This window comes from Capricornis sumatraensis, chromosome 3 (genome assembly GCF_032405125.1).
Source record: "Capricornis sumatraensis isolate serow.1 chromosome 3, serow.2, whole genome shotgun sequence".
In the NCBI taxonomy this organism is placed as follows: domain Eukaryota; kingdom Metazoa; phylum Chordata; class Mammalia; order Artiodactyla; family Bovidae; genus Capricornis; species Capricornis sumatraensis.
The window spans coordinates 70576587-70602088 of NC_091071.1; the positions used below are offsets into that span (position 1 = coordinate 70576587).

At 43.1% G+C, this 25502-nt stretch overlaps 1 protein-coding gene across 1 annotated transcript in view; it reads right to left on the reverse strand.

Moving 5' to 3' along the window:
• Nucleotides 1-25502, reverse strand: part of MYO3B (myosin IIIB) — a 421280-nt gene that overhangs the window by 380849 nt on the left and 14929 nt on the right. The window contains 2 exon segments of the mRNA XM_068968451.1: nucleotides 5175-5320; nucleotides 24963-25039. Of these exon segments, the coding sequence (XP_068824552.1) occupies nucleotides 5175-5320; nucleotides 24963-25039 (223 nt within the window).

A 25502-nucleotide genomic window follows, 5' to 3' on the forward strand; every position in this document is an offset into this window, starting at 1 on the left:
CAATCCATTAATAAATAAATACAACTTAAGAAAGGGCTTTAACTTTTCAAAGCAGTTGCAAAATGGGAGGTCTTTGGAGTCAAACTTTACAGATTGAAATCATTTTCCCTCCACTGGTGCGCGGGAGCAGGGCTTTCTCCCTGGAATTCCAGTTTTCTCCTCTAGAATAAAGGGGTGATAGCATCTACCTCAAGGCGATGGCACCTCATTCCAGTACTCTTGCCTGGAAAATCCCATGGACGGAGGAGCTTGGTAGGCTGCAGTCCATGGGGTCGCGAAGAGTCGGACACGACTGAGCAACTTCACTTTCACTTTTCACTTTCATGCATTGGAGAAGGAAATGGCAACCCACTCCAGTGTTCTTGCCTGGAGAATCCCAGGGACCGGGGAGCCTGGTGGGCTGCCGTCTATGGGGTCGCACAGAGTCAGACACGACTGAAGTGACTTAGCAGCAGCAGCAGCATCTACCTCAAGGGTCACTGTGGGAACTGAACACACTTGCTTTTGTGAATCACATAGCACTGTGCCTGCCACATTGATGGCACTCAATAAATCTAAGCTAGGGCTTTCCAGGTGGCTCAGTGGTAAAAAAAGAAAAAAAAAAAATCTGCCTGCCAATGCAGAAGCCACGGGAGCTGTGGGTTTGATCCCTGAATCAGGAAGATCCCCTGGAGGAGGAAATGGCACCCCACTCCAGCATTCCTGCCGGGATAATCCCATGGACAGAGGAGCCTGGTGGGCTGCAGACCATGGGGTCACAAAGAGCTGGACACGACTAAGTGACTCACGCATGCAAATAAAATTTAGACAAGGATCTTGAGATGAAATCACCCTAAATTAGGATGCGGCCTAAATTCAATGATGGGTGTCCTCACCAGTCAGACAGAAAAGAAAAATACACAGAGTCAGTGAAGAAAGCCATGTGAAAATGGAGGCAGAGGTTTCAGAGATGCTGCCACAAACTAAGGAACCCCAGGAGCCGCAGAATCTGGAAGTGGCAGAAAGGATTCTCCTCTAGGGCCTGCAGATGGAGCAGGGCTCTGCTGACATCCTGATTTTGGACATCTGGCTTCTAGAACTGGGAGAGAATACATTTCTCTCATGTTAAGACACCAGGTTTGTGGTAATTTGTTGTGGCAGCCCTCAGAAACTAATATAGCCGGGGACAGTTTGGAACACTCTAAATTCGGTGAGGAAAACAAGCCTGTATGTAAATTGGAATTATCATGAGTTCTGTTCCCAAATTGTGTACTAGAAGATAACTCCTCTTTAGGAAGGAAAAGTCACTGGCTTCAGGGACTGGAATGTTCAAGCCATTCTGTCCCATTCACTCTCAGACAAGCACATTTCTGCTGGGAATCTTAAAGGCACTCTGCATTTTCCCCCAGGAATGCAATGGAAGCTCTCAGTGTGCAGTGAGACTCCGCACAGATTCAGCTGCTGCTGCTGCTGCTGCTGCTAAGTCGCTTCAGTCGTGTCCAACTCTGTGCGACCCCATAGATGGCAGCCCACCAGGCTCCCCCCGTCCCTGGGATTCTCCAGGCAAGAATACTGGAGTGGCTTGCCATTTCCTTCTCCAATGCATGAAAGTGAAAAGTGAAAGTGAAGTCGCTCAGTTGTGTCCGACCCACAGCAACCGCATGGACTGTAGCCTACCAGGCTCCTCCGTCCATGGGATTTTCCAGGCAAGAGTACTGGAGTGGGTTGCCATTGCCTTTTCCGAGATTCAGCTGCTATCTGGCTCCAGAAAACTGGCCAATGACAGGGCTCTTAGTCCTCATCCAGTAAACGCACCCACACTGGTCCCCACTGCCTCCCTGCCCCCATCTGTGGAGGTCAAAGAGGTCATTAGCAGAAGACTCCAAGCTAAGGAAAGATATCTGGTTGCCAAGAAAGGTACATAATTGTACATTTCTCCCAGCTCCATGGGTTCCTGCAAATACATCTATGAAGTAGAGCTCCTTTTAAGTGAAAAATCTATCCAGGTCATCTGCAAGATCCTTCTAAGCCTTTGGAATTCTACAGGAGTCCTCAGGAGAGAATCGTGAGAGAGAGGTTGTCAAACCCACTGATGCCTAGAGAAACAGTTTTCCTTCTTTTCCTCTCCTCTAACTCCTGGAGAAAAATAGCAGCAGACAGCAGAGGCTGTCAGAGAGGGGTGACTTTTTTGGAAAAAAGGCATTAGACAAGATGACACATGCTGACAAGTTCAGCAAACAGTGGCTGCTCTGCCAATCAGCAGATAATTTCTGTGTGTTTGCAGTGAAGGAAAGATTGCAAGTCATGTCGTGATCAGAGACAGGTCACAAATACCCCATATGTCATCTTCTAAAGTGAAGGTCAAAAGAAAGGGAGAGGTGCGTGGAGGCAGAGAGCAGAAAGCAGGAGGCCCCTGTTCAGGCAAATCAAGCACAGCCAGGCAGACCTCGCCTGTTTTCTGACAAAGCCCAGGAACCCCAGTAATCACCTGTTCTGTTGACATCTGAGGCTCCCTCCTCACATGTAACCAGCACTGTGTTAAGTCCCAAGTCCTTTATCACTCACAAAAGTCACCCCTTCCCTGACTCGGGGCAGGTTTCATTTCTTCCTTTACTTGGTAATTTACTCAATTTATTTCCAATTGGAGAAAGGTGTAGACAAGAGGCAGGTAAGAAAGGCCACACACAGTACCCTGGCCCCCAAGAGCACTCTGCAATGGACTTCATTGTTTAATTGAAGAGAAGAGAGCTCCAGAACACCGACAACACTCATAACCAAAGAGGAAGGAAAACATTCTGAAACCAAATAGATTCAAAGGATTTTCGTCGTTACTTGCCATTAGCTTTAGGAAAGGAAATGCTGAGATAGAATGAGAGCCTCATGAAACACACAGGTAGATAACCTGAGTGCCTATCTAAAATGTGTAAATATTAAATTTCTCCATCACAGAAGTTTTCTGAGGAAAGGATACTGTTTTTACCACCCAAGATTAAGAGGATAAACACATGTGCATACACACACACACAAACACACTTGGCAGTCTACAACCCTTCCTAAGAAAATTGTGTAATTCCAGTTAACAAGATACTTTTTAAGTAAAATCTTGGTGAGTATAAAAAGCTATGCAGTAATTATAAACATGCTACATTAAAAAAACAAAAACAAAAAACCTCCATCCTTCCTGTCCAAAAATGTCAAGCTGGCCATTAAGGCTGTGATAAAGGCAAGTGTCAAGCACACGTAATCACACTGAAGGCCAGCTAACCAGCTAGTGTTGACATTCCCTAGTTCAATCTGATTCATCACTTGCACAGGAACCAAGAGATGGTGAAAGGGCCAGTGGTTACACCAGGAGGAGAGAAAGCTTCAATCTACTTTGGGATAAGGATCCGTGTCATTCCTAAGATCCTTTTTTAGCTATTCACCTGTTCCTGAAGTTTGCCCTGTCCTGAGGCAAGTTAGTGGGAGGCTTGGTTATTTGTGCTTCAGATCTGGAAGCTTCTCCCAAGACAGAAGAAGGGAGGGGAGTGAGAGTATAAAAGTTATTAGAGAGCAGAGGTTTGGCTGGGCACAGAAGCAAACTAGGGGAGTCACTGGAGATAAAGGGTCTATTAAACACACACACATTCACGTGTGTGTGTACCCATGCACACGCACACACACTTTCAAAGCTGCCTCATATTTATCACCCTATGAAATTTTTGAACATTTGGTCTGTATACAAATGCACATCAAAAAAAGACAGAAACATACCCAAGCAGATGATGGCCTATTGAAAGTACATATGTCTTGCTAATCAGAAAAGTGAAAGTGTTAGTCGCTCAGTTGTATCTGACTCCGCGGCCCCATGGACTGTAGCCCCCCAGGCTCCTCTGTCCACAGGATTCTCCAGGCAAGAATACTGGAGTGGGTTGCCACTTCCTTCTCCAAGCTAATCAGAAACCACACCTTAATTCTGGTAACTGAGAAATTATGTGGCTACAGTAAATAAAGAGTAAGCCATTTGTAAAAAATCAAAACACACATATAAGTTATTCCAGATACCATCTATCATTTTCTGACATATTACTTTACACAATACTGTTTTGGGGTCCTGCATTCTTACATTATTTTGAACATTCATCAGACCATTCATTTAAAAAGCCAGAAGCTTTGTCTTAAATCATCTGGACTTGTTTTTATACTCTGGAAAAGTTAAACAGACCAACTCTGACTTGGTTGGGAATCATTTTGGAAATAATGCTGGGTGGTTGTTCACATCTGGACTAGGTATAAAAGGATAACATTATGGAGAGGAATGCCACAGAGCCTCATCTGCATATAAATAGGCCTAATCAGAAATGCAAATTGCAATCAGGAGAAATTTTTAAAGGCTGTGATAGCTGTGTGATTGTGCAGATAAGGAAAGGTTAACACTTGTATTGTTAAAGCAGTTAAATGGCTCCCAGCCGGCCAGAGCCTTCCTTTGCAAGAGAAATATGAAAGGGACAAAGCTTTCAAGCTGCAACATGCCTGCGTGGAGCTCCCAGATAGCTTCATTTTCTGTAACTAGTGCCTCGCCAAACATCAGCCCTATTCTGATGAAAGACAACCAACAAACCTCTTGTACAAAACCCTAATGAATATAGACAGTAAAAAATATATTGGCATTTAAATACCCTTCAAACAGACCTCTTTCAGCACCATTTCCCACTGAGACAGAAATAAAGAGTTAGAGAGAAAATCATGACTGATGTAACATTTTTCAAAAATTTTTTAGTGCTGGTACCCATTTTTTTTTCATTCCTAAATTTTTCAGCATACTGGAGAAAGAGTCAAACTGAAAAAAAAAAAGACCAGATATGATTATATCATTTAAAAAGAAAACACTAGTATTTAGACAGTACTTAAGCCAAAGCTGCATTTTTAGTCTTGCCATGCAAAGCCTAAAAAATCAACATCTCAGAAAAACTGGAGTACTGAAAATATGCGATTGTTAGAACACACTCCTATTATTTTTGGAATATGTTGTCTTTCAGGAAACCTTCTATCCCCCCGTCCCCCGTGCCGACCCCCGCCGCCCCCTTAAAAGAGAAATACATTTTACAATCAGGCTTTCACTGGTTTGGAGAGAAACTGTTTACCAACTATTTATTATCCTAACGAGCCTCGTTCCCAAAGCACTAATGAGCCAAGAGCGCCATCTTGTGACCTACCTTGGAATCTTAAAGAGCGTTTTCACAGGATGCATGTCAAAGAGGGGAGGATCTCCGTCCCCCAGTTCAATAGCTGTGATCCCCAAGGACCAGACGTCACAGCGAGCGTCATAGGAAGAGTCATACTGCTGCTCACAAGCAATGACCTACCAGACAAAAGCAGGACATAACACGTCAACCCCACTGACACCTCAGATGCCCCAGAAGGCCCTTGGCCAGCCTGAGCCCCCTTCTCAGTTTCCTGGCTATACTGATACTGAATTTCAGTAATAACAAAAGGTCCGTTTTCTAGGTCTTATTTGTGTGGCTGATTTATCATCGGATATGTTCATTCATTTTTAAAATGTATGAATTCAGTTCAATAAACGTGCACTGAACCCTGTCGATACCAAGGAGAGTGCCAGGGGAGGCACAAGGGTAAATACCTCCCCACACCCACCCTGACACCCTTCAAGTGTCAGGCTTTGTCTATATCCTTCATCTCGTTACCAGCTGCTGATTCAACCGTGAGGAGCAGCTGCTCTCGAAGATGCCTGTCTCTTGCGCCTCCTGTGCCAAGTCCCTAGGAGTGTGGCACCGGAGCAGGAAGCTTTCGGAAGACTGATGTGGTCAACTTCAAATAGAAAGCACTCCCTCGCATTCTCTTTTTCCAAGGAAATCTGCCCCCCTCCTCAGACCCCAACTGGTTTATGTTTCCACCCAGCTGCTGCTTCAGGGATTAGCCCAACTGGGTACCGGAGAAGGGGAACCAGAAAATGCCCTTGGGCTTGTCATTGGTTTGAAGAGTTTGGAACCTTGTGGGAAAGTATTTTTCTATCAGCTTTTTGAGTTAGCAGGGAAAGCTCTACACTTAGACTCTGGTGGGTATCACAATGGGCCTGGGAGAAGGCAGGGGTGGGCCGGAGCATGTGCCGGGACCAAAAGCTCCTGTTTGACCTGAAATCTGCCTCCTTGACCTAGGATAACCCATGATTATGAGAAGATGGGAGACTTTTACAGTTTGAACCTGTGCTGGTCCAAACAGCCTATGAGGTGGACATACAGCATCACTGGCCAAAGGGACGGGCCTCCCTGCCCTCTTAGGCCATCAGAAGGTCTTTGAGTAAGATGGGCCAACTGGTGGGGAGGAGAGGAGTAACAGCTCTGGCTTACACATTAGCCCGAGCATTCTGGCTGCTGTGCTGAGGGTACATTGATAAGACACACGAGTAGAAGAAGCAAAACCGGTTAAAGATGCTACTGCAGGGATCCAAACTAGAGACAGTGAGAACTAATCAGATTTTCATAATATAATTGTGAAGGTGGCGTCAATTGGATTTGCTGAATGGGGCTTATAAGAAAGAGGAGTCCAGCATTTTTAACCTGGGCAATTCCAGAATGGAACTGGTGTTTAATGAGACGGGGAAGACAGTGGTAGAAGCAGGTTTGGGTTGAACACCATGTGTTCCTCTGGGGACATTCTAAGTCCGAGATTACTGTAAGACTTCCAAATGAAGAATTTAATTTCAGCTAGGTAAGACTCAGACTTCTGACCTAGAGAATAAACATGTCTTGTTTAAAGCCACTAAATGTGTGATAATGTTATGTCAGTGACAGAAACCTAATCCACCTTTTCTCTGCCAGACCCAGCTCACTGGTCTCACGATGCCAGGTGAACGTGCCCACCTTACCCGAGACCTGGTCTCCGGCTTTTATAATTGTCCTCTACCCTTTTCCTTTTCCTCTGATTTCTGAACTAAACAGCCCTTTTCCATGTACCTGTATCCTTGGCCTGGGATGGATCCCAGCCCCATGCTCTGAACAGACTCGCCTGCCACAGAAGGATACATTTAACACATTAAAAGGATACTTTCAACACATTATTTTCAAATGTGCATTCAAACTCAAGTTCAAATAATTCCAATTTTGGAAGCAGAGGCCGTTCCATTGTCCCCCCAAGACCTCACTTTCATCACCTCAATCAGGTGAGAAACTACATTATTTTAAAAGATCTCCAGAGAAGGCTATTTAACACCTTCCTTTTCAGAGATGACATTTCCAAATATGTGAGACAAACATAATTTTAGACCTATCAATCAGCAAGTAGTTCACCATTCTTATACATTCCTGTGAAGAAAAGAGAAATAGGGCTGTATCCTCCAACAAGAGCTATGGCCAAGTGAAATTTAAAGTGAACCTGTAAGAAATTAAATAGCAATCTATGACACTTATAAATGTCCTAAGCCAGTACATACTAGCATGTCTAATAAAGGATGCAGGCTTCAAAAGCTTGGGATATTAGAGGGAGACCAATTCAGGCCAACCAAGACAATGAAAAGTAGCTAGTGTCCCTAGTCGGCCACTTCCAGGAAGAAATTCTAATTGACTTCTAGCCATCTCGAATGGGATACAGAAGGCAATTCCAAGAACCTGTCTAAAGGTGGGAATGGACATATCCTATCGTTTCTCAAGTGCTGTTACAAAATATTCAAAACGTTTATCTGGTTTTCACTTCTCTTCACAGACAGACACATACGATCTTCAGCTCAGTTTGATTAATAGAAGAGCATCCTTTGGCCAGATTATCTTCCCTAAACTCAGCTAGCAATGTGACAAAGGAATTTAAGCTTAGCTTTCTAAAGAAAGTCTATAGAAAATTTCTGTAGTAAAATAACTCACAAATAATTATTAAGTACTGATGAGCCAGCATGGTCCTAGGTAGGCACACAATCACTCTGTGAGACAGGTACTATTACTACCTGTAGTAGGCATGGGAATTGAGATATAGCACAGTTAAATAGCTTCCCCAGGGCCCATAGCTAGTCATGGTCAGGGACAGAATTTGATCCCAGGCAGAGGAGAGACATCTAAACATCATAATATGATAAGTACTCTAAATAATAAAGGTTATCAAGGAACCTGAATTATCAGCATCTGTACTCATATGTTGACCAAACTAACCACGTTTTTAAGATTTGTTTCACCTAAAGTCCCATGTCTTCAGAGAGAGTCTCTCTTGCCTTTTCTCTTTACTGAGTTATGTGTGATGGGATTCCAAGAAGAGGGTACATTGCTGATGGCAGGTCAACACATCCTGGAACTGTATTCCTATCAATCCAACATCAAAGTCTGCAACTGTTTCTTTAGGAGAAAAAGCAATTTCATTCTCCTTAGCTCAGCACTCTCCTTATCTCTAGGTAAAACAAAACTGAGTTAAGAAGGCTTAGATAGTCAATTGGTCTTGCCCCCAGGAGAACGTGACCTCTCAAAGAGCTCTCTGGATCTCTTGTTACAATGCTCCACAAAGAAAATGTGAATGGCAGTGGCAATTAAGTGCACTGCCCTGGGACCAGGTTTCCCAGGTTCTGTAAGTCATGTTAAAGGGGTGAAGACAGGGGAGTTTGAAATGGCATTGCCACAGGCCCATGACCCCAAACGCCTCATCCTTTTCCGTCCTTCCACCTCAGCTCTGCTGCCCACAGGAGGAGACATACTTGAGGCAAGTGTATACTCTCCCTTACGTCAAGACTTTGCTTCAATCACAGGAGTATAAATGATGTTGGTGGCAGTGGAATGAAGAATATAGAACAGGTGAGAGAGAGTTCAAGGGAAGACTTGCAGGACTTGGGAGGCTAGGGAAAGGGGCACACCAAGGAAGACTAACTTAAGACCTGGGTGGCCAGGAGAATGATGGTACCATTCACAGAACAGGGAAGTCAGGAAGAAGACATCAGTTTTGTAGGCAGTATAGCAAGTTCAAATTGAGTCTAAGTTCTCTGCCTAACTAGGTACAGAAAAGTCATGCTCTTGGGAAAAAAGTGTGCTCTTGGAAAATTTTTTCCCCTGTGTAGATTCAATAAGAAAAACAAAATTCCATCAGGATCAGAAACAGAATATACTAAAGGGTAACAATGAAACAGCAATGTGCTTTTAGTGACTACATAGAATTTTATGTTACAGTAAATATATCTTATATTTCACAACTCTATAGACTTTAATCTTCCTATTGTTGGTTGCCAACACAACTAGTCAAAGTTTGTAGTTTGAACACACAATTATAAGTACCAGAAGCAGAGGCAAGGTTGTATATCATGAACTTTAACAAACTGGGATATTTCTCTTAATCTAGTATTGTGAATAGAAAAACTGCTAATGAATGCAAATTCTACAAAGTAAGAATTCTCTGTAGTTGATTTTAGAGTCTCACAAGCATGTTCACATGAAGAAGGTATGTCTTCTGGAATGTTTCACATGATGTGTATGTAAGTGCATCTGGCAAAAGCTAAGAGCATAGAGTTAACTGAATTAAAGAGAGTTCTACAGCAATATTTGCTAATGGGCTCCAAGATTAAAATGCTGATTCATTGGGTCTCAGTAAGTTTCAGGATGTATAAATTCCTACAAACTTCTACATAGTCACCTTTAACAACCTTCCACTCTTCCGCATGATATCAGTGAGTGTTTATACTGCTTCTGAGTTTTAATGAGTAGTTCTATCCATTTAGTGTTCATCTATCATTAGCCACATCACTTCTTCTAGGTTTTAAAGGGGCCAGTCTTACAATCTCATCAAAGTGACCCCTGAAGTAAACAGAAGTAACACAGTGTGAGGATTATGTCTTATCTTTCTTCCTTCCCCAACCATATCAATTTGTGGCACTCATCAGAGAAGCTATGCTGAAAAACTTTTGGACTGGAATCAGAAAGTCTGAACTCCATTATTCACTAGCTGGGTCCCTCTGATCAAGTCCTCTGAAAATTTTGAGCTGAGGGTTCTTTAGTTATAGTGATCTCACTTTCTAGATCTATAAAATGGCAAGGTAGGGATGAATAATCTCTAGTATCCCTTCCAGCTCTAATATACTGACTTCATGATTTCAAAATAAGTGGTTTCAGGGTATCTCAAAATGAGAGGCTAACTTCTGTATGCAAATTACTTATCAAACAGTAGATTACTCTGGGGTATAAACCAGATGACTAGAATTTTGAGTGGATTGTATTGCCAATATTTGGTAGAAGGTATTAAGGTCTATGAAGAGATGTTGGTTGCTGTGATAATGCCTCCGTTAAGGAAGATAAGCTTCAGCAACACAGCAGTTGTTTGGATGCTGGTTAATGGAGCATGTCCACGTTCCTACCTTGAAATGCAACCTTATGACTTTTCTGATACACTTAGACTATATTGATGCTTATTTTAGGAAGGGGAAAGACACTAATGCTCAGATTTCTGGCAATATCTATGCACTAACAATCTCAGTGCTCAATACCAATACCTATTCTACCCAGAGATGGGCTACAGCTTCTGAAATGTTGGTCATTACCACCTGGGCTACCCCAAAACTTCTTTCTGGAGGGAGCTGAGGACAAGAAATACGTTTTCACTATAGTTTAGTTCTACTGGTCTTTGTTGTCAGTTTTCTTCGTTTGGGCAGTTCTCGCGAGACTTTTTTAAGCTAATAAGTTCCAATAAGACTTTAGGTCACTCCCTCCTGCCCTCTCTTAAAGGAGTTTACAGGGTGAAACTGTAGCTACAGTTTGATAACACAACCACTTTGACACATATCATTTCCTTATCCATCCCAGGGCATGGTCCACTGAGTTCTGTTGAGGAGGCTGGCCCTTTCTTTAGCCATGAGCTGGAGAAAACAAATTATGAAAAGCTCTGGGACTGTGAAAAGATTCGGCCCTCTGGCGGTTGCAAAAAGGTCCCAGACCCAGGCATCTTCATCTTGGTTTTGCGACCTTCTCACTGGATAATTTTAGCAAATTATTTAATCTCCTTGTATCTCTTCTTCCTGTGCAAACGAAGCAATCCCTTCCCCCTGGGTATGGTCTGAAGAACTGCTTAGGGAAATGCTGATTACCCAGCTTTCTCTATGGTACCATAATGTTAGTAGTGGATATCACCGGGTCATAGATGCTTCAGTTCAGTTCAGTCGCTCAGTCGTGTCCGACTCTTTGCGACCCCATGAATCTCAGCATGCCAGGCCTCCCTGTCCATCAGCAACTCCCGGAGTTCACTCAGACTCACGTCCATCGAGTCAGTGATGCCATCCAGCCATCTCATCCTCTGTCGTCCCCTTCTCCTCCTGCCCCCAATCCCTCCCAGCATCAGTCTTTCCCAATGAGTCAGCTCTTCGCATGAGGTGGCCAAAGTACTGGAGTTTCAGCTTCAGCATCATTCCTTCCAAAGAACACCCACATGGGTACTATATATTTTATTGATTTACTTCTATAAGACCGTCCACATTTTCTAAAATGTCTACAGGGAACACAAATTATTTCTATAACAAAAAAGAACAAATTTTGTCTGTTTTTCTGTCTTGAAAATGTAAATAAGTATTGGAAAATTTGCCTTGATCTTCAAAAGGGTGTGGTTACTTCCTCAGGGGTATGTATTGGCTGTGGGGATTCTTCATCAGCAAGGTGACAGGTTAAAGGTGATGTCTTGGTTGTAAAACTAGGGTCACTCAAGTTTAAAAAGAGTTCTCTTCTCAACCATACCCCTTTCCGTTGTAAGCACAAGACGAGGAATAGTACTTTGATACTCTCAGGGCACCACAGTCCCATGGAATGCCCATGATTACAGTTTCATTTCCACCTAGACCAAGAGTAGGACTTAACGGGTAAAGTTCCCAAAACAGGGGTGAGACCTACCCTCTATCTTTGCAGAAAGACTTGATCTATAATAACCTGAGAGAACAGTCTCTCCTTATCTCAATATCTTCATTATCTGGGAAGAGTATCTGTATTAGACTGGATATAAGGGGAATAAAAAATAGTCAACATATGAACTCCTGCATTCAGAAAACCTAGATTTCTCCAAACTATTTAACTTAAACCATTTATCAAATGAAAAATCAAAGAGCTGCTGGGCTGAAATCTCTTTCAATAATGTGATTTTTAACCAATATTTTCAAGCAAATAATATTACAGTAGCACTATCCACCATAAGGAAAAATATGTTTTGCTCTTTTAAAAAATGATTTACAAAACTTAAAAGACAATAGCTGTTATTCAGACTATTTTATTTTTCCACTAATTTTTTAAATGTCATTAAAGATGCAATTAGGTTTGCTTTATATGTTCTGGTTTCTCATCTTACTAGAATTGATTGTGTGATCCAAAATTATAACCAAAGGTCAAGATTAAAATTTCAGTCAAGTACACAGGCAAAATGCTGTTATCTCAAGAGCTAAATTCAGCTTAAAAAGAGGCAAAGCAAATAGACCTAAAGCTATTAATCCTTGGCTGACCTTGAGCCCAAAAATACAGTCAACAGACTGGCAAATAAGATGGGCTGAGAAGTAGGAAGGCAAATAGGATTCTTAATTTTGCTTACATAATTCACACAGCATAATTAATAAATGTTACTGATCGTAAAGATTTCTAAAATAGAATTTCCCTAGAATTGTAAATTGCAGCTATAAATATTCCAGCGGCAAATATTATTCATCAGTTTTACGTACAAATATCTTAAAGTGTAACAAGCTGAGATACTGAATAAGCACATGAAATCTCTTCCCTTGGATGAAATATAACTTCAAGGGAGAATATATCTGAGATTTGAGGGTTTTTTTTTTCAAAAGGGATATGGACCAGAAGAACTGAAATTGATGGGATGGTGATTTTTTTTGGTTCATTCATAAAACTCAAGGCTAGAACTGAATCTATATTCTGTATACTGAGAAACTGCCAGTAATAATTTAAATTATGCTGTTCACATAAAATTGAGAAAGGTCTCTAATTGAAATATGATGTTCTACAAGCCTTTCCCCAGGATTGTAACACTCAGCTTATGCCTTTAGAAAAATAAAACAAGGTTCAACTTAAAAAGATACAGAGCACATGTATGCAACACCACTTCCCACCATGGCTGGCGGAGGGCAGAGGGGGGCTGTCCTGGGTTTGAGGCCAGCACACAACACCAATTTTTGTACTGAAATTCCCCAAAGCCCTGGAAACATTTCACTTTTGTTGTTTTTTTTTTGTTATGGACTGTAGCCCACCAGGCTTCCCTGTTCATGGGATTTCCCAGGCAAGGATACTGGAGTGGGTTGTCATTTCCTTCTCCGGGACATCTTTCTGACCCAGGAATCAAACCTGTATCTCCTGCACTGGCAGGTGAAATCATTACCAATGAGCCACTAGGGAAGCACAGCATATCACTTACACTTAACTGTTTGGCAAGCCTTGCTCTCAGACTCAGGACCAGTATCACAGAATTCTCCTGTGAAAGCAGAATCAGTGACCCCAAATTTGTGTATGTGTCCTTAGTACTCAAAGACTCTGAAGAAATACATGTGCTTGGAGACCCAGGAGAATCCCAGTGCCCTCCCCTAGCAGCTTTTCCCAAATTAGAGATGGATGCTGGAAGGGATCCTAGGGTTCATTAAGTCAATCCCCCTATTTGACAGAGGAGGAAACTGAGGTCTTGGGGAATAGCTGAGTCACAGAGCTGGTTTGCAGCCAAACCAGGAGCAAAGTCCACGTCTTCTCCATGAGTTTGAGGCATCTCCCAGGGATTCTTATAATACACAGAATGCCGAGACACTGCCGAAGGGATTTCGTGTTCCATCGTAAGCCACAGCCACGGTAACTGCCATACTGGGAGCATGCCGCACTCCCCCCACTTAAGCGGGTGGAGTTTCTACCGCCTCTCACCTCCCCATGCCCTCACTTGTCCTTCCACTGCGCCTTTCCTTTGTCAGCCAGTGCTCTAATTCTACCAGAGTAGGAGTTCCACAACTTCATCCTTTTCATAGCTGTTAGGTCAGGTATTCTTACCTTAGGGGAGGACACAGATTCAGAAGGGTTAAGAAACTCTCCCCAAGTTATATAGCTAGTAGGTAACACAACTGAAGCAAAAGCCACAATAAGAAACTAATGGGGGAGGGGATGCGGGTGGTGTTTCTCCTCTACAATACATCTGAAAAACTGGAAGGGAAGCAAATCGAACAAAACATCTGAATGTTCCCGCAGGGGCACACCCCTTTATCTGCACGTGGTCTCTGGGTGATGTCCTCTCCCAGACTGACATCACCATGCAAACCAGGGCACCCTTGGGAATATCACACAGTCCTAGCAAAGAGTGATTTCCTTTACCTTTTTAAAACCAAAAAAGGTATGGAAAAAACCTGGGACGTAATTGAGCACCATGAATACAAGTCCCACCTGCTCCGGCTTCACGTCCACCCCAGGCTCCCCCTGGGTCCCCTTCCTAATGCTGACTGCCCGCCTCCCTCTGCTTTCCTCCAACAGCTCAGGGCCCATCGTGCCGAGGAGGCAGGGCAGCACTGGCCTAGCTGTGAACTCCCTTCCCCTTCCCTAAGGCTGGGTCCCTATTCCCGGGGCAGGGCAGCGGAGGCGCTAACCAGAGGGTAGCTGCCGGGTGATTTGACTTGGAGCCTAGCAGGAGCAGAGGCGGGCTCTGACATTTCTTCAGCAAACACCTCTACCCCCGAGGGGACAGTTCTTCATCTTTGGTGGATGAAGAAGGGGAAACAACAGGTGCCTTGACCTTCCTCACCTCCCCGGAGAGGGATGGGAGGACAGTCTGGGAATTTGAAATGCTCACAGAGGCTATGACTTTGATACCTGTTACTCAGCCCTGAGCAGGAGGCAGGTTGGGGGCCCCACGTGCTTCTGCACATCTGGAGGCTGAGGCCTCAAATGGGGTTCTATATTTAGATCTGCCGGGAGGAGGGTATTGGCAAGTCATCACCACCTCCGGGGCCAGCCCCCCACCTCCACAGTGACAGATGATATATGGCTCAACCCTGCAGAGCTCCAGCTGTGGGGAGAGCTGGGGCTGAAGCTGAGGGTGAAACCCGGGGCTGCATTAGTCACTGTGACCCTTCACCCACCACAGCCCCAAGTGTTTGGGTTGTGCTCCAGGACTCTCAAAGACAGGACCACCCTGGGCATGCAGGTAGGGTCTGCCCCAGAAGGAGAAGGGAGGCAATCCTGGCTTCTCACAGGCTGACCCAGGAACCTGGGGGGAATCAGGGAACACAAATGGCTGCAGAGTCTCAGAGATGAATGTGGTGGGGAAGACACACAGGTCTTTCAGTCAGTGATCCAAGGTTCTAAATCCCTCACTTGAATCTCCTGAGCAACCAAAGCCTCCTCACAGTGAAGTGATTGGCAGGTGGGGTCCCAAGAATCCCCAGCCTTTTAAAACAGAGTCGGGTAAAATCGGACCCTAAAGTCTCACCATTGTCATCACTTCACCCTTACTGAGAGCCTGGAGAGATCCCCTCTTCATTATTCCAGGAACTCCAGGGGCTTGGAATGTGAGAGTGGGAAGAGTCTCTTTCCCCCAGAAACCGTCAATTGCTCTCTGAAACACAGAATGGACCTCAGAGGCAGAGACGACCCAGGCCAGTCCTCTTTGAGCTGAGAACAGGGCAGGAAAGGCAGGGTTCAGGCAACAGGCCCCACCACTTTTACAGCACACAGTATGATGAGTATGGCAGCAAGCGCTTTCAGGACATCATTTCATTTTGTCCTCTGAGGCTGCTTTTTTTCCCTTCTCACTTTACCTCTTTTAACTTCTCCCATCTTTCTAATCAGAATATTCAATAACTTGCCTGAGGTCCATAATTAGGTGTGTAAGCATGGTACTGAGGGGTCTCCAAATGGAGGAAATAGCCTGCAAGTGTCAGACATTTTTTATCTCTCTTAATCGGCAGGAGGAAACAAACTAGCAATATTTTTTTCCTTCTCTATACAAATTTAAAAGGAGGTTTCTCTTAAAATTCTGTGTTGCCATTACACCTGGTTTCACCTGAAGTTAACAAATGCCTTTTTCTTATGGAAATGTTTATTTTAAGCTATGCTAATGTACTATGCATTTACCCCAAACTCTGTCTTCAAGTCGGTTCTGCCTTTTGGGCTTAGAACCTACTTGATGAACCAGTATGTTATACTCCAATATTGTTCCTCTAACCTATGTAAATAACACTATTTGTATGGTGCTCTGCCCTTCTTCAAGATTCAAGTTAATCCTTTTATGGCCCAAGATGAACCATTTGGAGCCAAGATTATCCCAAAATACATCCTATGGGTGAGGGGCCTGGTGCCATTCTAGTTTTGAGACATTCCTTTCTTTCATTAACAGACTGCTGATAACTATATAACATCCAGCTAAAGACTAGCAGGGGGGTACTCTTTCTGCCCTCTTCTGATGCCTATGTCAGAAGCTTTCTCTATCTCCTTTATACTTTAATAAAACTTTGTTACACAAAAGCTGTGAGTGATCAAGCCTCATCTCTGGCCCCGGATTGAATTCTTCTCCTCCGGGGGCCAAGAATCCCGGTGTCGTAATTCAACAACAACCTTTCAGTACCTACTATTTGCTTGCAGGTCTATGACTTCAAAATTTGTGCTCTTATCTTTTCTACCAAAAATGAAGCCATATTAAAGTAACTGAACCACATTCACTTTTTAAAAATGAGTGGCAGGGATATAACTAAAACCTAAATCTCCTAAATTCTATTCTGAAGAACTTCGCTATTTTACTTTTCCAGATCCTTCTCTGAGGCATTAATTACACTGGTTTCTAGTGTCATGTTGAAATATTGCATTTTCCTCAACATATTAGAAAGTATAATTCTTATCTAAAATAATTTTTAACTTGGAAAAAAAGATATTCATCTTCTCTGGTATACTGGTAGTCATAAACAGTTTGCTCTAGTATAGTGGTTAAGAGCAGGGATTTTGGAGCTAAATATCTGAGTTTAAATCCTGGTGTCATCACTTAACAGCTGTTCAAGGACAAGAACTTTCTGTGACTTATTTACTTTCTCTAAAACACTGAACCAGTAATAGCAGTAATTTCAGGGGGTTGTTGTAAGGATTACAAATGAATTAATTCATACAAAGCATTTAGTGCCTGGCACATAGTAAGCACTCAGCAAATGCTATTAATTCTTATTGGGTGCCAAACCCATTAGCTAGAGCTTAGGGAACAAAATGGTAATAATGACAACAATAATATTTCAGCTCTGTAGTGGTTTATGACTTTCTCAGCCCATCAGCACAAAACATCTCATTCGTCATCTCTATTCCTGGCAGTGCCAAAGGAAATAGCATTATTGTATCGTTTAGCTAGGAATGGCATAATTAATGAAGGCAAGAGTGGTTGCAAAAAGCTTGTGATATTTCTGCATTGGTGTAAGCTGGTTGTTATGGCAACCATCCCCTACCAACGACCCTTTGCCAGGCAGAGAGAGACCCATTTTTGGAGCCGTCACAGCACATCTGTTTCTCTGCTCAGCTGATTAGCTCTTGTTTGCAACAACCAGCAGATGGAAGTAAAAATGAAAAAAAAAAAATTTCTAAAAACAAGCAAATGTTTATTTCATCTACAACTCTGCTTTCTAATACAGAAGCAGACTTTTGGCTGTTTTAGGAAGATGCCAAGTAAACTGGATGCTTAATCTATAGGCTACTTCTTTCACTGGTGAGAGGGGAAAGTGTAATCAACCTATAAATTACAGGTGATAGGTCCTTCATGTAAGTCTTTTAAAATGATGTGGCTCACACTCCAGTTTCAGAGTGTTCTTCTACCACCCCTCCGTCTCTGCACGGCTTTGACATAGGAGCCGGCTCAGCACACATTTTCCTAACCATATGTCCCAGGAAAACACTGAAGCTGAAGAACGCAAGGCCAGTGGACTGCTGCTGCTGCTACTAAGTCGCTTCAGTCGTGTCTGACTCTGTGCGATCCCAGAGACGGCAGCCCACCAGGCTCCCCTGTCCCTGGGATTCTCCAGGCAAGAACTCTAGAGTGGGTTGCCATTTCCTTCTCCAATGCATGAAAGTGAAAAGTGAAAGTGAAGTCTCTCAGTCATATCTGACTCTTCGTGACCCCATGGACTGCAGCCCACCAGGCTCCTCCGTCCATGGGATTTTCCAGGCAAGAATACTGGAGTGGGGTGCCATTGCCTTCTCCAGGCCAGTGGGCTAGGAGACCTGAATTCTGGGGCCAAATATAGTCTGAACTAGCTCAAAGAGTATCTTCTCCCTGCCTTAGTTTCCTCACCTGTAAAATGGAACTTGGATTCCCATGCTCTCTGAAAAGTCCAAGAGCTCCAGTATTTACCAGATACGTGAATCTGGACACAGTATCTCCTACACCTCTTTGAGCCTCACTTTCCTTAGTGGTAAAATGAAGAAAATAGTATGTACTCCAGAGGGCCATTGTGAGAATGAAATAAAACAACATATTAAAAAAGCACCCACCCTAGTCCCAGTGCATTCACGGGTACATCCTCAGTAACTACAAGTGTTCTTCCCACTGTATGCTTGCTGAGCAGGTGAAATATCCAAACCATCTGCCAGTCAGCTACACATGGCTCTGAAGCTGGTTCTTAAGACACCCTTCTTCCTAGTCATTATCCCCTGGATACCCTGGGCTGTTAGGAAATCTGGGTGTCCAGGGAAAAAGACAGACACTTCTGGTGGCCAAAGAGTACTCTAGAGGTTCTGGATGGCAGCCACTTACCATCTAGGACAAAAGTATTTCAGTATTTTAACAATCAGCATGGTCCCACCAGTGCTTCCCAGGTAACTGTAAGGCATTATTTTAACAGAGTCTACAAATATCCTCAATAAAAACAATAATGATGATCCTGGTCACTTTCTTTGGTTTTCTATCATTTATAAATAGTTTAATTCTTCACTACCTGTGATAGTAGGAAAGGTAGGTTAAGGATTAACTAGTCCTACATCCCTGCCATCACCATAAATAAACATAAATCGGGCTTGTGTCCCTCTCTGCTATGAAGCAGAATATTATCTGGCAGATGTTCAGTGCAAACACTAGCCAAGCAATCCAATACTGAAGTGGGCATGGGTTGTATTGGAAGTGCCTGAGTTCACTGAGTCACAACACAAAGATTCCAGTTAATGTTACCCACCTACCCACCCAGTGTTCCTGAGCACTTAGCCTGGCAGAACCTTAGACTCCTTCTCTATAAAATCAATGTCATCATGCCTAACTAACTGGCATCGTCACAGGTAGCGAGGGCTTACAAACAATATTTGTAAAAGTTCTATGCAGATGTGGGATGTTACTATTCATATTATTTTAAGAAACTGGCCATCAGGAGACAGCGATGGAGAAAAGAGGCAATAAACATGGGTAAAGGGAGGATCGTGTGAGTTAACGCAGTTCTTGCTTTACCCATGTTTTATATATATATATATATATATATATATATATATATGATACAAGCCACAGTCACAGGCAAGGAGGGAGATCAGAGGCTCACTGTTAGTTAGGTTGAGGGAAGTGACCTACACCAAGTATCTCGGAGATAATCCCCAAATACCTGACCAGAGAGCAGGTAGAATAGCACAGAATCCTCAAGGTGTTGAGGCTTCATGTGAGAAGGCAGTTTGCTATGTATATCCAGAAGAACATGTGGTACATTCTAGCACATACAAAAAGAACTGTGTTTGCCTCAAACACCTAAGGCTGAGAGAGAGAGGGGTGTGTGTGTGTGTGTGTGTGTGTGTGTGTGTGTGTGTGTGTGTATGCGTGCGCATGTGTGCAGACAGGCAGAGCTGAGCTAACTAACCTACCACCTGTAACATGAGAATCTGTAGATTCAAAATGACTGGCTGATTACCTTAGAAATCTGAATTATTTACTACAGAGGAGGAGTGCTAAGCATTTTGGAGAGTTGTTATAGGTTGAATTGTGTCGTCCAAGAAAGATAGGTTAAGGTGCTAGCTCCTCAGAATGTGAAATTACTTGAAAATAGGGTTGCTGCAGATGTAATTGGTTAAAGTGAGGTCATACTGGAGCAGAATGGGTCCCTAAGCCAGTATTACTGTTGTCCTTATAACAGGATGGCCACGTGAAAGCGAATACTCAGGGAGAATGCAATGTGATTCAGTTCAGTTCAGTCGCACCCGACTCTTGGTTTCTAATGTTGAGCATCTTTCTTTCCCATTTAAAATCATCTTCCTGAGTCACAGTATGCTACTGACATGCTCAGTTTGTTTAAAAAAGAAAAAAAAGAAAAAAAAACTCTACTATTGACTTCTAGAATAACTCTTACTATGCCAGCCAATAATTCCCCAGTAGCACTGTTTCAAAGTATTATAACACTAAGGGCACCCCCTGGAATTTTTCTTCTCCTACATGGCTGAGTTGATACCACCTTCACTCAGCATCTTTCAACCTTCCTAGTGTCTACCTGAGGTGGCAAGAGAAAGTAAGTGGAGAGTTTTGTGAATATGATAATTTATGTTGCAGCTTCGAGCTGCCCTGGTGAACTGCTGTTTGGACTGCAAGTCAACACTTGACGGTCGTCTGGTCACATTTCATCAGCTACCTGGTTTGAAGCCTGTAGCCTATTTGAATTATTATAGATGTTGGAGTTTCTCAGGCTGGTGAAATCAAAATGCAAATGCAAAAGGGAAAAAAATAATTTGGTTCAATTTCTGAAAAATAAAATAGGGGCTTCCCTGGTGACTCACTAGTAAAGAATCTGCCTGCCAATGCTGGAGATACAAGTTCAATCCTTGATCCAGGAAGATCCCACATGTTGAGCAGCAGCTAAGCCAATGCATCATAACTACTCTAGAGCCCACGGGCCACAACTGTTAAGCTCACGTGCTGCAACTACTGAAGCCCACATGACCTGGAACCAGTGCTTCACAACAAGAGAAGCCGCCATAAGAAGCCCGCACAACACAACTAGAGAGTAACTCCTGCTCACTGCAACTAGAGAAAAGCCCAAGCAGCAATGAAGGCCCAGCACAGCCAAAAATTAAATAAATTATAAAAAGTAAAATAGGATCAAGGGTCTTTCAACTGTGTTTTCAAAGGACAGGCACTGTGGCATGCCGTGGTTTTATTCCACCGGCATTGGCATCACGTGCACTGCTGTCAGAGTTAATCTGCTGCTGCTGCTAAGTCGCTTCAGTCATGTCCGACTCTGTGCGACCCCATATATGGCAGCCCACCAGGCTCCCCCGTCCCTGGGATTCTCCAGGCAAGAACACAGGCTGCTGCTGCTGCTAAGTCACTTCAGCCATGTCCGACTCTGTGCGACCCCATAGACGGCAGCCCACCAGGCTCCCCTGTCCCTGGGATTCTCCAGGCAAGAACACTGGAGTGGGTTGCCATTTCCTTCTCCAATGCCTTAAAGTGAAAACTGAAAGTGAAGTCGCTCAGTCATGTCTGACTCTTAGTGACCCCATGGACTGCAGCCTACCAGGCTCCTCCGCCCATGGGATTTTCCAGGCAAGAGTACTGGAGTGGAGTGCCATTGCCTTCTCCCATATTTAATCTAAATACCACTTATTTGCATAAGCAGAAATGAAAGCATGTTAAGGTCAATATACTCTGCAGGCCATCATATAAAGACAATATCCATTTGAACCATTACTGATTATCCTTTCAAGGACTCCTCTTGACCCAAACCCTGGCCTCACAGAAGGACAGTATAAGTTTGTTGAAAGGAACACTAGTGAAAGTCACTCAGTCCTGTCTGACTCTTTGCGACCCCATGGACTATACAGTCCATGGAATTCTCCAGGCTAGAATACTAGAGAGGGCAGCCTTTCCCTTCTCCAGGGGATCTTCCCAACCAAGGGATCAAACCCAGATCTCCCGTATTGCAGGCAGATTCTTTACAGCTGAGCCACAAGGGAAGCCCAAGAATACTGGAGTGGGTCACCTATCCCTTCTCCAGCGGATCTTCCTGACCCAGGAACTGAACTGGGGTCTCCTGCATTGCAGGTGGATTCTTTACAACTCAACTATCAGAGAAGCCCAAAAGGAAAACTACTCAGCCATAAAAAAAAAGAATGAAATAATGTCATTTGCAGAAACATGGATGGAACTAGAGATTATCATATTAAGTGCAGTCAGTCAGAAGGAGAAAGACTAATACCATATGATATCACTTATATGTGAAATCTAAAATAAGATATTAATGAACTTATCACCCAAATAGAAACAGATTCACAGATAAAGAGAACAGACTTAGGGTTGCCAAGGGGGTGAGTGGGTAGGGGAGGATGGACTGGGAGTTTGGGGTTAACATGCAAACTGTTTTATATATAATAGACAAACAACAAGGACCTACTGTGTAGCACAGAAAGCTATAATCAATATCCTGTAATAAACCATAATAGAAAAGAATATGAAAAAGAACATAAATATGTATAACTGAATCACTACTGAAATTAATACAACATTGTTAGTCAACTATACTTCAATAAAATATTTATTTTTTAGTTTGTTGAATGGAACTGACAAATGCAAGATTCTTCCTATGGACATTCTTGTAGAGGGTCATGGAGCAAAAAGACTCTGGGGAATAAAAACATGAGGACAGTGTAGGACTGAGTCCCAGGAGCTGCAGCCTGCTTCCGAAGTGTCTTGGATGCAAGCACACATTCTGAGAGAACCTCTAAGTCATACTCAGAAACTGGGCACTTGGCTCCTGAGAGGCACTCTCAAGGTCTCCATACCGTAATCTGCCTACTCCTCAATCTATCCACTATAGCAGGCAAGAGGCAACACTAGCTTTTCCCTGATAAGCGGGGAACCAGTTCCAGGCAATCTGGGCAACAGAAGCTCACCGTGGGCCACTAAACTGCCCCTAGTAGAAACATTCCACCTATTTTCTCCAACCCAGCTGAACCCTAAAAGTCACGGACACTTCATGAGAAATTATAAAGCCGAGAGCAGCCTTCTCTTTTCTGTGCTCTGTGTTTCTGAGAACACCGACTTGCTGAAGACTGGAATGGGAACACCATCTTCTGACTTATGCCACCCTAAATAAGAACTGAGTGGCCTCAGTCATGCTTTTCTTTAATAATAAATTAACCAAAATCAACAGAGCAATGTGTGAATACCAATAGTCGTAAAGCCCTCCTCAATCTACCCTCCAAACTCATCTTCTCCTTGACTTTTCCTTTTTAACCAATAAATATATTCATTCATTCAACAGATGCACATTGAGCACCTGCTCTATACCAAGCACTGCGCTGAGAGCCAAGCATCCCAGGTCCCTGCTAGAGTTTAGAGTTCAGTTAGAACACCTGCTTGTCAAGAACTATAGTACAATGGTCATATCTTGCTAATGGAGAGCGTAAAGGTTGCAGTGGACACTCGGGGAAAAGAGCCTCAGTGTTGGCCGAGGATAAGGACGGTTTCCTAGGGGAACAGCATTTGAGAGAGACTTGAAGATTGAGGAGGAAAGTTGCAGAGTTCTGAAGGCCACTGCAGATGATGTAACAACATATAGAAAGTTTTAAAGGAATGATATATAAGGACAGATTTGGGGAATTACTTGTTTTTTCACTACTGCTGAGGCATTAAAAACAAGTAAATTGGGGGAAAGTAACCTGAGATGAGGTTGGACAGCAGAGAGGCTTGAATGTGAGTGGTTTCACTCCTCATCCAAAGGAATCTTGACTTTGTCCTACAGTGTTTCTCAAAGTAGAGTTCATGCGATCCCTATGAAAATTTTTATGGTTTGCCTTTGTTTCACTGGAGAAGGAAATGGCAACCCACTCCAGTATTCTTGCCTGGAGAATCCCAGGGATGGGGGAGCCTGGTGGGCTGCCGTCTATGGGGTCGCACAGAGTGAGACACGACGGAGGTGACTTAGCAGCAGCAGCAGCAGCCTTTGTTTCAATGATAATTTTATATGTAATAATGAAATGGGAGAAGTTGCAGTAAAAAAACATGTTCCAGATTATCTGGATGGTCATTTGCCACACAATGTCAATGCCCATATTTATTTTTATTATGAAGCTAGCATCAAGTCAACAGAGATGTACCGGTTAGAGCCCAAAGGAGACGCTATTTAAACAAGGAGATCACACAGCTGAGACAGAGTAAAGTGGTGAGAGAACCGGATCACCACACGGTATGTGGTAATAAGAATGACTAAGTAACTCAAAATAATCCATGCTGTCATGCTCTGAAATGGATTCACACTGCAAAGGACAACTGAGTTTCACAAGACAATGTCATTTGTCTCATTAAATGAAAACTGTTCATTTGAATGTTGCTGGCTTTGTAGTTTTTCATAATACATTTCCCCCCCATCTCTAAGGAGATGACTACACAAGTCCTCTTATTCAAAGAGCCCATTTGCTTGATCCCAGGCCAGAGCGCTGTGGAATTCAGTGCTGACCTGACAAGGAAAGCTGTAGCTGTGCTTCAGGCTCTGTTGGTATCTAGCCTGGAAATTCTGCAAACTTTAATATGTGTCATTTCACAGAGGACTTTGTGGTGATACCAGAACTAAAAATTAGACCCAAATCCCAGGTTTTACTAGAGATACAGAAAAGGTATATATATATAAAGTTGTTATATATGTATATATATATATAAAGTTGTTATATATCCAGTATAAAAAAAAAATAGCTAGGACTATGGCATATTGTTCTGTAGGCCACCTGGAACTGAAATCTGTCTCTTCACTGAGCCGTGTGTCACTGGGTCTGCCTCTATCCAGGGAAGGTGACCTCTTCTAATTTACACAATGGTGGGATGAACTTGCCAAGCCATGATGCTCAGAGAACACGGCATCTTCTGGAGGGGGCACCTTTTTCCTAACTGCCTGAAGGTATTCTATGGGCCTCTGTCACCTAGTCCTGAGATTAAATGTCATCACTCTCACCCACCAAATCAGAACTCTCACAGTTCAGTGAGGATAAAGGATTTTCTTCTTGCTGAAAGTTTCATGAAGTGTGTGACTTTCCCATAAAAAAGGCATAGTACCAAGGCTTTCAATAAATACACAGAAATAGATGCCCTCTGCTCACCTCGGGGGCCATCCAGAATGGGGTGCCAACAGATGTGTTTCTCCGTAGACGTGTACTGGTGAGTTGAGCTGAGACACCTACAAGAAAAGCCTGTCATAATCCAGCAGCAAGCAGATGATGATGCTAGACCAGGGCTGGCGAACTTCTTTCACAGAGAGTCAGACAGCAAATATCTTAGGCTTTGTGAGCTTAAGGCTCTGTCACAACTACTCAACTCTGCAAAAGCAGCTCAGATAACACAAAAGCAAATGAATGTGGTTGTGTTTTCGCAAAAATTTATTTAGGAATGCATATCATTTTCACATAAAGTACTCTTCTTTTGATTTTTTCCCCAACTGTTAAAAAATATAAAAATCGTTCTCAGTTCATAGAGTATACAAAAATGGGACATAGGTCAGACTTGGCTCACAGGCTGTACTTTACCAAAAACTGTAGGTATGAGCATGTCTCACACTATCTAAATCACTAGGATATTTTTTTTCTAGTGAATATTTCTATCCATACTGCTGCAAAATTGGAATCAAAAGAAAGCATCAATAA